The 16,958-nt window shown below is 37.5% G+C and overlaps 1 protein-coding gene across 1 annotated transcript; it reads left to right on the top strand.

Moving 5' to 3' along the window:
* Positions 1-11,305: 11,305 nt before the first annotated feature.
* LOC149163884 (G-type lectin S-receptor-like serine/threonine-protein kinase At1g34300) lies at positions 11,306-15,444 on the top strand. The gene is made up of 2 exons (XM_089430830.1): positions 11,306-12,550; positions 13,303-15,444. The coding sequence occupies exons 1-2, from the start codon at positions 11,858-11,860 to the stop codon at positions 15,103-15,105; spliced, it is 2,496 nt and encodes an 831-aa protein (XP_089286956.1). The 5' UTR covers positions 11,306-11,857; the 3' UTR covers positions 15,106-15,444.
* Positions 15,445-16,958: the final 1,514 nt, after the last annotated feature.

The following is a 16,958-nucleotide window of genomic DNA, read 5'->3' as shown; positions in this document are numbered from 1 at the left end:
GAAAGTGCTCTAGTCAATTTCTTTCTAGAATTAATACTAAACTGTGGAGATTAACTTTTAATGACAAGGTAAAATTTGTTATGCTAATAACGATAGAGTTACTACATGACATAGAAAAAATGAAAGAGAATGCTCATTCAATAATTATGGTTCACTGTTCATGATTATCAAAGGCAAACTGATAAGATATAGAAGCAAATCAATTACAATGTACTTTATCCGAGAATCTATAGAATGACCTGTGTAACTTTACACACTCTGTTACTAATGATAAAAATATAAAGACAGTAATTATGAAACTATTGGACGCAGATTCAGAATATAAAGACAGTAATTATGTAATTGTTGGACGCAGATTCAGAATATAAAGACGGTAAGAAAGAATTATATAACTGTTTGAATGTAGGTTTGGTACCATAACTCGACCACACAAACATGAAATTACAACAGAGTATTTGTTCAACCCTAGCATTATCTTGAATTAATACTTGATCGAATTCCATCGGAGATGGTCAATCAATATAGTAAATACTTGCATGAATAAAAGAAAGGTCCTCTCGGCCCGGAATGCAACCACGTTGTACAATAACTTAATTCATTACCATTCCCAAATATATAACAGATAGGATAAGTCTTGTAGAAGCTAAAGTAATAAACTAAGCACTCTATATAAGTCGACATAAGTCGGTTCACTTAAGTGGCTGCATATCAAAACAATAATCTTTCAGCAGAAAGAACGCAAGCCCTCCGTCGACTTCAGAGCAGGAGTATTTTTCCCCAAAAATACAAAAAAAGGCCTTACACAAAGTTCCTTTAATCAGCTAAGCATATCTAGATAATTAAAAAATCAACACAGCCATAAACTTGAGCCAGCCAGACGTTCAACAAGAGACTGAGTGTCTATCCTTGACCCTACAAATAGTGGTTCCCATAACTTAATTCATTCCATAGGTAAGAATCCAACATGGAAGAGTCAACAACATTGCCGTGAGAATTTAAGCTTTGAACAGAGGTGGCCTTTACCCAATGAAATTAATGATAAATATTATGTATTTACCTGTTATGGACATCCGAAACTGTAGGTTAGTAAAACCCTGATGGGAAAATTGAAAAGACACCGAGAAAATAAGCAAATGGGGAGAATTCTGACCTGAGAGTGGGAGGTTTCCGCGTGAGGCAGCTCCCCTTTTCACCAGCAAGCAAATAGCATAAGTGATATTAATCAAATCGAAGGTTAAACACCATTCAAGCTAAGGAAACGTTTAATAATTACCTTCCACAGCTAAGTCCTGAAACCGATTGTTGCCTGGAGCATTGAAAGTGCCATGGGACTTTCCTAACGTAGGAAAACCCGTGTATACCCATAGTATGCATGTCAAATGCATATATCTGTTTTTCCTTGGGAATTTAACTCTCTACCGAGTCAAATATTCAATAATGAATAATGGTTTAAGGCCCCTTTATTAAATCTCTACAGAATGATTTGTTAACTAATCCAATTGACCCTTTAACCAATTCTTTCTATCAGTGTTCTTTATAAATCCATTTTCATTTAAATCTTCATTAATCCTTATGCCACATATATATAACCTTCCCCACTCTTATACTATGGTTATATTGAAGTTATCCACAAAACCTTCATATCGCTTTATTTCTATTATAATTCATGCATAATAGAAATATTCCATAAAACATGCTTAACCATACCTTTTCCGCTTATTCCCCGCCTCTGCACATTTATCAATTCATGCCTTATCGCAATCGTAATCGCAATCGCAGGTTTCAAAGACTTAAGAACTTGGCATTGGAACTTCCTGCTCTGCAGGATGTGATCAAACTCTCCACAATTCTATGACTTTTATATATATTCCCGACGCTCCACTTTTCACATTCATTCTTCACCATTGGGTTTTACTCATTAGATCTATCGGTTGTTGCATTCTCTTCTCACACTAACATATAACTCTTCCCTTCGCATCCGAGATGCGATAACATAGTCAGATTCCAAATCGAATAAACTACATTCATTACCTTCTTGGGTCCGCTCTATATTGCATATCGTAAGTCCTCTTGGCCCACTCAACGTTTCTCATCGCAATGTCGCAATACCACTCATCGTAGTTTCTAAGGACCAAGGTACATCTCCCATGGATATTTGCGATGTGAGATTCAACAGCGATCCTCCACTGTTGATCCAATCACTCGATCCAACGGTTAGTAACGGTCTCGCATATTGCAATTACAATTCCCTTAAGGCTGATTCATTCATTCATGTGATAAGTTGCGATGCGATATTAATAGCTCCGTTCCATGCGACTTGATCTCATTCATTGATCTGTTAGATCCAACAACCCCTGTGCATTAAGGCTTCACTCCTTTGTTCTTCCTTTTTACTTGGATTTACGCCATTTCTTCAATGTTTCCGTGGTTTTCGGGTTTCTTCAATGGTTCTCGTCCTTCCGCTGTTCTACTGCGTGACTCCTCCTGAGCTTAAATCTATGTGTTTCTTTGATCACTGTTGTTCCAGAACATTATTTTGGACCTTCAATCGGTTCAATGGCCCATTATGACACTTTGTCTCGTCCTTCTTCTCTCTGTGTTTCGCCGAACTCTGCCTGCATATATATATATATATATATATATATATATATATATATATATATATATATATATATATATATATATATATATATATATATATATATATATTATACAAAATCATCGATACATACATGATTTATCATTCCATATTCGAATCGGACACTCGTATAGTTTTGAATTAATCTCTGTATATATAAACACACATTTATACAATTTCTCTCTCTTTGGCCTGATCTTCTAATGTCAATGGCCTCTGTTTACAATCTTCCCGTAGGCTTATAGTCAAACCTCTCTAGCCAGCTAACCAGATATCTAACCATCTAACCTATCCAACCTCTGATTATGCCTTTAAGGCTTACATTTATACAAAAGGATTCTAAAACCAATTCTCGTTTTAGATCCATAAACCTCTCAACAAAGTCCTAAAATCTCTTCCTCATCCCTAAGGATCCTCTCTAATCCTCAAAATCATGAAATAACTCCTAATCTGAGTTTTACAATTAATTCTCAAATCTCTCAATCTCTCAACTATCCTAAATCTCTCATATTCTCCTCATTCAAGAATATTTACAAATATGTCTCACAATATTCAATTAAATCGTATTCTCATTAAAATCACTCAAAAGCCTAAATAATTACATTAATTCAACACTTATGAAACCAACTTCCTTGGAAACACAAGACCCCCTATGCCTTACTAAAATATAATGATATTATTGGGCTAAATGCTCCTGCATTAGACTCCCAAAGTAGAAAATATTCATGATATCCATATCATGTGTGTTCATAAGTTGATAGAAAACCTCCAGGGTCCCAAACTTTAGTTTGTAGTTGCCCAAATACCTTGCACCTTTGCTGCTGTTGTATATCTGTCATCTTCTGATTCATCTTCCTCTCCTTGTCAATCAGGTTTAAGTTCTGATTGATCATCCTTCCGGTTTCTATCAATCTCCTCCATATGAACTGTTTCACCATTAACTGCCATAATTCTTCAATCTCCGTTCCCATCACATCCTTGGAATGGTCCATACTATGCCACTTAATTCTTTCTCTTTCTTTTTATTTAAAGTTGTTGTTGTTGTCCACTAACTTTTCAATCTGATGTTCTACTCTTTGAAGTCGTCGAATGCTATCACTTACTCCTTTTCTGTTAATTCTTTCTTGTTCTTCACTTATTCTGATTGCCTCCTTTTCATCCTTACCCTCTTCCACAGTTATTTCTTTCTACATTAAATCCTAACTTTCCAGCATTCTTTCCAGCAATTGAACATCTTTGTTCCATGGATTAAATTCTTCCACAGAATCCCCTTCTATCGTCGTTACTTCGCTGCTCATCTATACTAAATTTCCTCCAACATCTGCAACTAAACTTGTAATCATAAAACAATTATTAAAATAAAAAACATAAGGCCTCAATGCCTCTTCTTCCTTTGTCAACAATTTAGTTTGCTACTCTAATTCTTCCTCCTTTGTCAGCACATCAGTATGTTGTTTTGAATTCTTAGCAGAACTCACAGGACTGTCACCAAGTCTCTCCTCCACATCATCTGCTCTAATGATGTCTTTCTGATTTTGTTCACTGTAATGAACTCCTTCCTCTACAATCACACTGTCATACTCTGAATTTCCCAGCAAATACTCTAGCAATTCAATTTCTCTGTGACACTTCATAAGTACTTCATCATTATTTATGATTCCTGCATTTATACACAAATTATCAATCTGAAAATTACAAGGTTCAACAATTTCAACTGTTGCTTCACATATCAATTCTTCAGATTGAGTTTCATCTCCTTTCATAAGAAATTATTCCTGTGTTGTCACAGCTTCAAACATTAATGTATCACTAAATTCCTTCTGCTGCAATAATTCACTGCTTTCTTCATTCACGAGACGTTCTTCATCATTCTTGAATTCAGAGTTTTTACCTTCTAAAAGATACTCTCCCATACTTTTGACAGCTTCAAAAGATTGCTCACCTTCTGCAAAACCTAAAATCACATCAAAATTATGAGATTTAATAATATAAGGTTTTACATTCTCCGGCTGGTCCGCTTTGTCCAACAGTTCAGAAAATCATCAATAATTCCTTCTTCTTCACCCAGAACTTCACCCTGCTCTAGTTCACAAATAAACACTTCCATTTCCAACTTAGCTTCTTTGAGTTTTCCTATCAACCACCTTACTTGCCTCTGTTGTAGCTTTCTCTGTAATTTATGCCACTTCACTGGCTTCTTCTTTAATACCCAACCTAATCTCTGGTTTTCCTCTAGTATCATCATCAATAGATTGAGTTGTTCTTTCATCTCAGCAATCTCTTTGTCAAGTTCCTCTTGACTCATTCTCTTTCCATTTTTCTTGGCATCCTCCTTCTTCATCTTTCTTCTGCTCTGGTCTTCCTCAAAACCTCTGATATGACTATCAGTAGTCATTTTCTCCTCCATATCTATCTTCATGTGCTCGTCACTCATTCACTATGAGCTGCACTAAAACCTCTACAACAGCAAGTCTTCCTTGTTGCCACTTACCTCACCAAGCTCTCCTTTTTACTTGGTATTTTGGCAAGCACTTGGTTCTCTATCTCTAGAACCTCCTTTTGATCACTTCTCTCTGCTCCTTCTAGGCTTCAACTCATCTGCACCTCTTAAGACCACCTCTTCTTTGAATTAGAAAGTCTTACCAACTTCCTTCATTACTCAACAATTCTACCCACATCCTTTTGTGGAATTGAATTTTTGATCTGCAACAATATCTCTGCGGTAACAAGTCTCCTTCTTACTATCTATGCCTCACTAAGCTTCTCTCCTTTGAGCTCAGTCTGTTATCATTTCTCTGGTTCTTTCCTCTGGAACCAATTGAGCACTCCTTGCTCTAGATTTCTGCAACCTTCTCACCTCCTTATGCTGTTCCCTGTGTATCAATATAAAAACTACACATTCTCCAATCTTCAAATCAAATTAAAACAAAACATATCACCTCACCTTCAAGACCTCTGCATGATCTTGTTCCACCATTTCCTGCACTTTGAATGGATTATATACTCTTTCCTTACATATGCAAGTTCTGCTAATATTATGCTATACCTTACCTCTGTGTCTTTACTGTGTGTCAGATTAAAATCTAATCTCCTCTTGCCTGCATAAACATCTTAACACATACTTTGCTCTAAATTCTTTCGAAGAAATTGTTACACATAATTTCTTTCTGCTGCCTTAATACCAAACATTTCAATCACAATTCTACTCTGATACCACTTTGACGCAGGAAAACCGGTGTATACCCACAATATGCATGTCAAATGCATATATCTATTTTTCCCGAGGAATTTAACTCTCTACCGTGTCAAATCTTCAATAATGAATAATGATTTAAGGCTCCTTTATTAAATCTCTGCGGAATGATTTGTTAACTAATCCAATAGACCCTTTAACCAATTCTTTCTATCGGCATTCTTTATACATCCATTTTCATTTAAATCTTCGTTAATCCTTATGCCGCATATATATAACCTTCCTCACTCTTATACTATGGTTATATTGAACTTATCCACAACACCTTCATATCGCTTTATTTCTATTATAATTCATGCATAATAGAAATATTCCATAAAACATGCTTAACCATACCTTTTCCGCTTATTCCTCGCCTCTCCTCATTTATCAATGCATGCCTTATCGCAATCGCAATCGCAGGTTTCAAAGACATAAGAACTTGGCATTGGAACTTCCCACTCTACAGGATGTGATCAAACTGTCCACCATTTTATGAATTTTATATATATTCCCGATGCTCCACTTTTCACATTCATTCTTCACCATTGGGTTTTACTCATTAGATCTATTGGTTGTTGCATTCTCTTCTCACACTAACATATAACTCTTCCCTTCGCATCCGAGATGCGATAACACAGTCAGATTCCAAATCGAATAAATTGCATTCATTACCTTCTTAGGTCCGCTCTATATCGTATATCGCAAGTCCTCTCGACCCACTCAATGTCGCTCATCGCAATGTCACAATATCGCTCATTGGAGTTGCTAAGGACCAAGGTACATCTCCCATGGATATTTGCAATGCGAGATTCAACAACAATCCTCCACCCTTGATCCAATCACTCGATCCAACAGTCAGTAACAGTCTCGCATATCGCAATCACAATTCCATTAAGGCCGATTCATGCATTCACGTGATAAGTTGTGATGCGATATTAATAGGTCCGTTCCATGCGACTTGATCTCATTTGTTGATCTGTTAGATCCAACGGCCCCTGTGCATTAAGGCTTCACTCCTCCGTTCTTCCTTTTTACTTGGATTTACACCATTTCTTCAATGTTTCCGTGGTTTTCGGGTTTCTTCAATGGTTCTCGTCCTTCCGTTGTTCTGCTGCGTGACTCCTCCTGAGCTTAACTCTATGTGTTTCTTTGATCACTGTTGTTCCAGAACATTATTTTGGACCTTCAATCGATTCAATAGCCCATTATGACCCTTTGTCTCGTCCTTCTTCTCTCTGTGTTTCGCTAAACCCTGCCTGCATATATATATTATACAAAATCGTTGATACATACATGATTTATCATTCCATATTCGAATTGGACACTCATATAGTTTTGAATTAATCTTTGTATATATAAACACACATTTACACAATTTCTCTCTCTTTGGCCTGATCTTCTAATGTCAATGGCCTCTGTTTACAATCTGCCCGTAGGCTTACAGTCAAACCTCTCTAATCATCTAACCAACTATCTAACCATCTAACCTATCCAACCTCTGATTATGCCTTTAAGGCTTACATTTATACAAAAGGATTCTAAAACCAATTCCTATTTTAGATCCATAAACCTCTCAACAAAATCCTAAAATATCTTCCTCATCCCTAAGGATCCTCTCTAATCCTCAAAATAATGAACTAACTCCTAATCTGAGTTTTACAATTAATTCTCAAATCCCTCAATCTCTCAACTATCCTAAATCTCTCATATTCTCCTACATTCGAGAATATTTACAAATATGTCTCACAATATTCAATTAAATCCTATTCTCATTAAAATCACTCAAAGGCCTAAATAATTACATTAATTCAACACTTAGGAAAACAACTTCCTTGGAAACACAAGACCCCCTATGCCTGACTAAAATACAATGATATTATTGGGCTGAATGCTCTTGCATCATTTCCTGTGCAGCGAAGGCAAAGCATTAAACACTACGCAGAACCACAACCGAACCCTATAGCCATCTTGGTATACAGTTCAAGAACACAACAGAGCAACAACCTGGTGGGTTTACCTTGTTTCGTTTTAGCAGTTGCCACCGCCTTTATTGTTCTCAAAGGATGCAGAGGCAGAATGAAACCCTGATCAGAGAAACAAACCCTCACAGAGTAGCAAAACCTCGCGAAGCAGCAAGGTACCACAGGAGCAACAATAACAATGAGCCACACGGATGCCGAGAACAAGCAGTTAGTTAGGGATTGAAACCCTAAGTTTTCTCGGTCGTCAGATCACAAGAACCAGATCAATGGCTGCAGTACTACACAGATGGCATGAGCAACTTGAACCATATGGTCAATGCATACAACCTCAGACCATGTCTCCCTGTTGCGTGGCTCCAGGTATAAAGGACAACAAGTCAACACAGGAGCAAGCATGGGGAAATCACCTTGCATATCATACACATTAAAAACGAATCCTTTCACCTTTAATACTATCTGTATGATGGGTTAGACCTTCGGTAAATGTCAAGTCTACGGACTTCTTAAATGCCATAATCAAATAATCCGATTGTATATAAGGAGCCAAATGCCAAAGTTTGGGATGGACATAATTGCCAAGTAAATATTATTTATATATATATATGATTGGTAAGTTAATTTTAGATGTTACACATGATTTAATTCTTCATTAAATTTGGTCACTGGGTAAAATCTTATCGTAATTTCAAATTTATATATAAAAATAATATTATAGATATATTTTAGTTGATTATTTAAATTATTAAGTAAATAATCCTTCTCCTGAACGAGTCAAAAGTAGTTGTTTCATTTTAATAGTTGGAATGATTTGTATCTCTATTTAACCCGTTGTCATGATCAAATTATTCATCTTATCCTAAGAATGAACCACACTCGTTGGTTCAAAATGCATATCTTGATGTATTATTACCGACAAAGATTTCTCAGAAACTAGATATGGATCATAGAAGCTTAAATTCGATCACTAAAATTAGTAATAAGAAAATGAAAAAATAAAATATAAATCAAAATAATGAATTAACTCAATTTTATTATTTAAATCCAAAAAAAATTGAATAGTAAATAAATAAGAAATAAAGGAATACTAAAATAAATAAATAAATATTATAAAAACTTAGGAATACAAGGAAGGGATCCAACACCTACTAATACTCCAACCATTCAGATTGATCAACCTCCTTTCAATTTCCAAGGCCTCCCTAAACTTACGGTGATGAAAATGATCAATCATTGCAATGACCCTCGCCTCTTCAATGCAAATGTGATGGTTTGTCTTTTTTGCATGTTCTGCCAAAGAAGAGGAGCGGGACCTTCCATGTTTGATGTCAACTGTGTGCTCAAGAATCCTCTGATTAATTGAAGAGTCAGTTTCACCAATGTACGGAGTCCCACAGGAGCAAGGGATGACATAAACACCTTTCTCATCTTTAGGGTTCATAGGGTCCTTAATTGATCTTAGGGAGCTTCAGTAGTGTTTAGGGGCCTAAATGGTGAAGGAACCTTACTCTTTTTCAGGGTCTTAGAAATCTTGTTAGGGATTCCTTGGATAAACAGAAGGTGCACCCCTGAAAACCGATCTTTAAGATCATTTTTAATCTTAGGACATTTTTCAGTCTTAATGAAGTCTCTAAGACATTGGTGCTTATTATAACCATTCTTATTAAAAACACTAAGGAGATGGATTTTTTCATCACTGAGGTGGTTTTCATTAGAAACTCGTAATGCCTGAGTGGCTAAGGTGTTGAGAACACCTAGCTTTTGAGCGGGGAAATGATGCAAATTCACATGAAGATATTGTTCGATGTGATTTTTCTTCCGAAAACCCTAGTGGGAGAAAGAACCATCATCTCTCTTTGAAATAAGAACGTCAAGGAATGGGAGCTTGTCATCGATTTCACATTCCATAGTAAATTTTATGGAACTAGATTGATTGTTAAGATGTTGGAAAAAGAGATCCAACTTTTCCCAACCATGAGACCAGATGACACAAGTGTCATCCACAAACATTTTCCAAAGCTTAGGTTGGAATAGAGTTCAGGAGAAGGCCTTAGATTTAAAGTCCTCCATAAACAAATTAGCCACTATTGGGGGAAAGGGGGCACCCAGGGAAACTTCACAAGTTTCTTCATAAAATTCACCTTCAAAACTGAAGAAAGTAGAAGTAAGACAGATTTCAACCAAATAAGTTGTATCTGGGTCCATAATGCACTTGATGACTTCAATGGCCTCGTTAATGGGGATATTAGTGTACAAGGAGACCACATTGAAACTCACCAAATTATCACCAGGATCTAGCCTTATACCCTTTAATTCGTTGACAAATGAAGATGAATCTTTGACAAAGGATTTAGTCCAACCAACAAGAGGTTTTAGCTTATTGGCTAAAAACTTAGCAAGAAGATAGGTCAACCCTCCAATGGTGTTGACAATGGGACGCAGGGGAGCCCCTTCCTTATGGATCTTTGGAAGACCATAAATCCTAGGAGTGAGAGGGCTACTCTCAATCAACTTCTAGCTAAGGGAGCTAACAGTGCTACTAGATTTTATGGCTAGAGCAACTGTTTTAGAAATCTTCTTTAAGGGATTCTTATTAAGCTCTCTATAGCACCTGCTATTACAAAGACGATCTAACATTTTTCTTCAGTAATCTTCCTTATCTAGGATAACGGTAACACCCCCTTTGTTAACTTTAAGAACAACAATGTCTTCGTTATTATTCAAAGCCCTGAGAGCTTCAAACTCAAGTTTGCTAAGGTTGTTCTTAGGGGTCTTAACATTTCTCAGGACAACTGCACACTCCTGTCTAATGATATCCTTAGTAGAGTTTGGTAAGTCCCTTGTCCCAAACTCAAGGTCACTCAAGGTCACAGATAATTTTTCCCATTGAGATTTTTCTAGGAGCAAAACAAAATTTAAACCTTTCTCTAATAAACTATAAACAAAAAGATAAAACAAAAAAAATAACAACTCTCTTATTAAAAAAATTAAACAAAAATTATATTTTTATTATTAATATCACTATTGAAAAGATATTATTACTCTTATTATTATTATTATAAAATTAAAGTCTTCAATTATAATTATAATTTGAAAAACCAAAATGTTTTAACCTAAAAGATAAAATAGTTAAGCTGATAATTTTGACTTCAAATTTGCCTCAAACCATGGAAATTACTGTAAAATCAAATTTGACACCTTCTTAGACAAAGCCTTTTTTGTGGGGCGATCACATGGGAGTCGTGAAAGTGTCGATGTGACTCCATAAAGCAAAAGGCGGAATAAAGCCCAATTAGTCCTTTGTTGCGGTGATCCACACCACACGGCGTAGCGTAGCGAATCTTTGACTTGTTGCTACGCCAGAGGAAACTTCAGAACGAATCATCTGTCGGGACAACCAGAGGGCCTATTCTATGTGGCCCGACAATTTCCATTATTAAAAGAAAGAAGCAGGGAGGGATGGGAAGGTAGGAACTGGATTTCGATTACCAGTTGGCTGCGTTCAGAATTAAATAGAGCTTGTTCATTGGACCGTCAAGGGCAGGAGCATTAGGCATGTTGGACTTCAATTTTGATTTAGAGTTCGCTAAGAATTTGTTTATTGGACACTCAAGAGCAGCAATATATCTTGTTACACGTGTATTAGACACTCAAGTTTTCACTGTAGCTTCTCGTTTATCTATTAAGGTTGCACAGACACCCAGGTTCTTCCCCCTGGCTTATTATTTGTCATGGTTGCACTGTTCACAATCTGAATAAGAGTACAGAGATTTTGACCTAGCTAAACTATCATATGTATCTTAAACATGTTCGTTAGTTGTTACCTGGTTGCACCGTTCAATGATTATTACAGTTGCTTACTGGTTATTTCTTAATTTGTTGCCCAGATGGCTTGCAAAGCTTTGCAGTTCTATATTTGTTAGGCACCCACGTTCTCATTGTGGCTGACTGATCACCTGGTACCTGTTTCACTGATTGTAATCAAGGTAACCGTGTAGAACAATTATGTTAATCCCAATATCTGTAATATATTTTTTTGTTATTCAATGTATGGTTGGTTTAGATGAAGCAGTGGAGCCAAGGTCCAGCCTTACGCCTTCCTCTTCCGGGCAACAACAGTTTTGGAAATCCCCAAGTAGCAACTTCAACTTTGGATTTCATACAGTTAGAAACGATGGGTTCTATGTTCTGGGCATTTCGATTTCTGACACTTCAGACGAAACTCTGGTGTGGACTGCAGGTGAGAATGGTGGTGCTATCAGAGTAGGTGACAAAGCTTCCTTTAATTTCCAGAATGATGGCAACCTTGTATTGCGCAATGGAACAAACACCATGGTGTGGCAGACTAATACTGCAAACCAAAGCGTATCGTCTGCTGTCATGCAGGATGATGGTAATTTTGTGGTGAAGAATAGCAGTTCCAACGGTGTTTGGGAGAGTTTTGCCAATCCTACTGATACTCTCTTGGTCAATCAGAGTTTCAATGTAGGACAGAGCCTCCATGTTTATCCTTACTCATTCACACTGGAGAGCAGTGGGAATTTCACATTGAAATGGAGGAATAAAATCACATACTGGAATCAGGGTGCCCCTAATGGCTCCACAGCACATCTGAGCAATCAAGGGCTTTTTACGCTTTCCAATTCTTCTGGTGTTCAGCTCTGGAGTGCATACAGTAGCGATTACACAGATTCATCGATCACATTGCGACTATGTTACCAGAAACGGGAAACGGGAAACGAAACGAGAAACGAGAACGAGACGAGAAACATAATTCAGAGGTTTCGCATTCAAGAAACGAGGAGAGAGAAAAAATAAGAAAATATAAAGAAAACATACAACAAAACATTCATTTACCTAAAAAAACATTCATTTACATAGCTGAAAATGTAATCATCCCATTTATGATTTACCCATAATGGATTAGTGTGTATGGCCAGACCCCGGCCGAATGCTAGGGAGATACAACAGTGGACACTTATGACCTGCTCCGATGCAGGGAGATATAACAATGGATTATAGCCTGCTCCAAATGAGTAACTTCTAACATTAAAAATCTTTGTGGGATTGATGTTGGGTGTAGAGTTTAGGTTGATTTATGCTATTTGAGTTATAAAAAGTATAACTTCATTGGAAAAATGGGAGATAATGAAAAAGTCCAAATTGGCAATTGAAGCGATATGTGCAATGAAACTATGTGCCTTCAATCAAACTACAAATTCCCTGTCTGGGAATATTAGTGTAATCGCTCAAATCGTCGTTATACATTCTTCAATGTGCATTATCGAAGATACACACCCCAAACCCCCTCCCAAACAGGTAATGAAAGTTAAATTCTGAGCGCTGACCATGAAGACCAGAACGGACGTAGAAAACGGCGTTTTCCGTCCCGTTCCGTTGCTTGTGCGTTTTTTTCCAGAAACCCTCGCTGCCGTCCCGTTTCTGGTAACTATGCATTGCGAAGGATCAGGCTTGAATCAGATGGGAATTTGAGGTCCTATGGGTCGGTTAAAAGCTCTGGAACATGGCAACTGGGTTGGAGTGCGGTAGAAGACCAATGCCAAGTGTTTGGATGGTGTGGGAACTTTGGAATATGTGTTTACAATGACACAGCCCCCTACTGCATATGTCCATCTGCAGATTTCGTTCCCATAGATCCCAAGGATCCCACACATGGGTGCAGGAGAGAGCAGGACATTACAGGATGCACTAACCAGAGCATGGTTGTATTGAACAATACCGAATTCTTTTCTTATCCTCCAGAATCAGAGTCACAGTCGGAGATATACAATTTGGGCATTCCAGATTGTCAGCTAAAATGCCTGAAGAATCAACTCTGTGTTGCATCTACAGTCATGGCGGATGGCTCGGGCACTTGCCGTTTGAAGACTGAGAATTTCACAAGTGCCTACCAATCAGCAGCCATTCCAAGTACTTCTAGTTCTTATGTAAAGGCATGTGGTCCAGGTCATACTCTAGCACCGTCACCCCCTGCAAATAGGTTTGTGAGATCAACCAGAGTATCTCCTATTCTAATTGCAGCGGCAGTTGTAGGACCTATCATTGCCTTGATTACTATACAGATATGCCTTTGGTTTATTTTCTGTAGAAATAATTCTAGGTTTAGAATTGGCCAACTACCATCCCAATACACACTTCTGGACTATGCCTCGGGGGCTCCAGTTCAGTTTTCATACAAGGAACTTCAGCACTCAACAAGGAATTTTGTGGAAAAGTTGGGTTCGGGTGGGTTTGGAACGGTGTACAAGGGAGAACTGCTGAACAAGACAATAGTTGCAGTCAAGCAACTGGAAGGGATTGAACAAGGGGAGAGGCAATTTCGCATGGAAGTGGCAACCATCAGCAGTACTCATCACTTGAATCTGGTTAGGCTAATAGGATTTTGCTCAGAAGGCCGCCATAGGTTGCTAGTTTATGAATTCATGAAAAATTCTTCCCTTGACACATTTCTTTTTTCTTCTTCCGAGCAATCCAGAATGCTAGATTGGGATCAGCGCTTCGGTATAGCCCTTGGAACTGCAAGGGGCATCGCCTACTTGCACGAAGAGTGCAGGGATTGCATTGTTCATTGTGATATTAAACCTGAGAACATCCTCCTAGATGATAATTTTAGTGCAAAGGTTTCTGACTTTGGACTCTCCAAGCTCATCGATCACAAAGGTCATCGCAACCGTTCATTGACTAGTGTTCGGGGAACAAGAGGATACTTGGCTCCAGAATGGCCTGCCAATTTACCCATCACTACCAAGTCTGATGTTTTTAGTTATGGCATGGTTTTGCTGGAGATCATAAGCGGTAAAAGGAATTTTGATACCTCGACGTCGAGGAAGAAATTCTCAGCGTGGGCGTTTGAGGAATTTGAAAGAGGAAACATTCTAAACATTACAGACGAGAAGCTTGGTAGAGATATTAATATTGATCAGGTAACGAGGGCACTTCAAGTTAGCTTTTGGTGTATTCAGGAGCAACCCTCACAACGGCCAACTATGGGGAAAGTTGTCCAGATACTGGAGGGGATTTTGCTTATTGACAAACCACCTGCTCCTAAATCTTTGGAAACATTTCAAAGCAGTACCAGCCGCAGTGCTAGTGAACTGGAAATCTCAGTGCTTGCAACACCCAATCCAGTTTCTCCTATCTTGTCTATGAATGACACTCTGTCTTCAAATCTCTCAAAAATCCAGAAGACCGACTCTCAAGTAGCAGGTAGCTCTGTCGTCATGGCCACTTAAGTTCTGAAACTTGTGACAAGACAAGTTTTCTTATCATTCCTGTTTAGCCTGCTCAATGGAAGTATCTCCATAACTTAGCTTCTATACTAATATTCAGCCAAAAAGAAGGTATTAATTTGTCAGTTTCATTGTGCCATTGCAGATTTCGAAGGCAGCAATGTCATTGACCCTTGTATTAAGTCGGTACTTTCGTAGCATCTTAGATGGATTGTGTATACAGAAAGGAAAACCCTATAGATTGCAATGTCACAGGCAGTCTCTGGTTGCAGGCCGTCTCTCTTTCTTTCTTGAAAATGCATCTTATATCTGTTTAGGAAACAATGAACATTACAACAAGAATTGTGCATCTTTCTTTATAAGGGTGTTCTTTGGTTACTGTGTTGAATTCTACAGCACAAGTTTCGTCAGAAATATCCTGTTAGAATAACTTTAAAAAGTAAAACATCTCAAGAAATGTTCTTTTCATGCCAAAATATTATTATAAATCTGAGATAGTTCACTTTCTGATACAGATTAATGTAGTTATGTTCTCATATGAAACATAGCCCTTTTGCAAATTTCCATACTTAATCCTCATTATTTACAGCTTTAAAGCAGAATCTAGCTTGATAACAGTAGCATCTACTAGACAAGATCTTGTCAAAAGCAACATAAATGAATTGAAAATGAACCGTTAACTAAATATTCTATGGAAAACATTCTGTCCTCATGTTAGAATGCTTGAAATCTCCTTTTTCATGTTTGGAAACGTTGCAACTTCAGACAAAACCATACCTCAATTACTCTACAACACAACTTTATTAGTCACGGGACAACACAACTTTATTAGTCACGGGAAATAAACTTGAGTGTGTAATATCAACTTGAGTTGTAGCAGTTTCAAATCTATGTCAAACGAAGCCATCCTTTTCAGAATTCCCGTCGGTGCTCTTTTCCATGCAAGAAACATGTCCATTGAAGAAAGGATAGAGAAATGCCGGGGAACATCTAGGAAATGCTCCCTGACAAATTCCAGTACGGAAATGTCTCTTTTATACTACCAAAATATTTTATGGTAATGCTGGCACAGAATTACGCTTTTAGGGGATGACAATTGCATCCCTTTCAGGATTGAAGTACCAGGTTCTTCTAATTTAGTCTTGGAAGGAACTTCTAACTTAAAATAACAAAACAATGAGAAAGACAGCTGAACATCCATAGACACTCTGTATAAGAAAAATCATTTTTGCTCATACATCTATATATAGATATTCATTTCTCCATTTCCTGAAATTTCAGACGTTTTTCAAACTTGGTACTTTTTCTGAACTTGTACACATTTCTCTGTTCGAAGGGACAAGTTTGAATTCATCATGCATCAATTCACCTGAGAAAATAAACCAAACAATCACGCATAAGAACAAGCACTGTACATGAGTTAGTATCTGATCAAATTGGGAGAGAAAAAATAACATGAAATCCAAATACAAACACCGCTGTTACTGCATTCCTTAACCTCTAACCCTAAATAGCACACAAACAAAAACTGATTATGTGTCTCCTTGGCACATGGTAGAACATCCCGAAATCTTCATATCCACCTTTGTCTGTAACATTCCTGATGCAAGTGCCTAGTGAATCGATTCTCTATCTTTTCCTTTTTCTTTTTTTAATGACTTGGGGAATTAGTGAATGGGCTGGGCTCTTACTTGTGTGCTATAGGGTTGAGGGTTGGGCTCCTATTTGTGTGCCATAGGGTTGATTTTGACTACTACCACTATAATCTCAACATTCTTGATGCAAGTGCTTAGTGAATAGATTTTTTATTTATTTATCTTTTTTTTTCTTTCTTTTTTAATGACTTGAAAAATCAG

This window comes from Pinus tabuliformis, chromosome 5_1 (assembly GCF_031772625.1).
Source record: "Pinus tabuliformis cultivar Carrire ecotype Pingquan chromosome 5_1, CPIR1, whole genome shotgun sequence".
NCBI lineage: Eukaryota > Viridiplantae > Streptophyta > Pinopsida > Pinales > Pinaceae > Pinus > Pinus tabuliformis.
The sequence above is the reverse complement of the archived record's forward strand: the minus strand, read 5'-3'. Positions and strand labels throughout refer to the sequence as shown.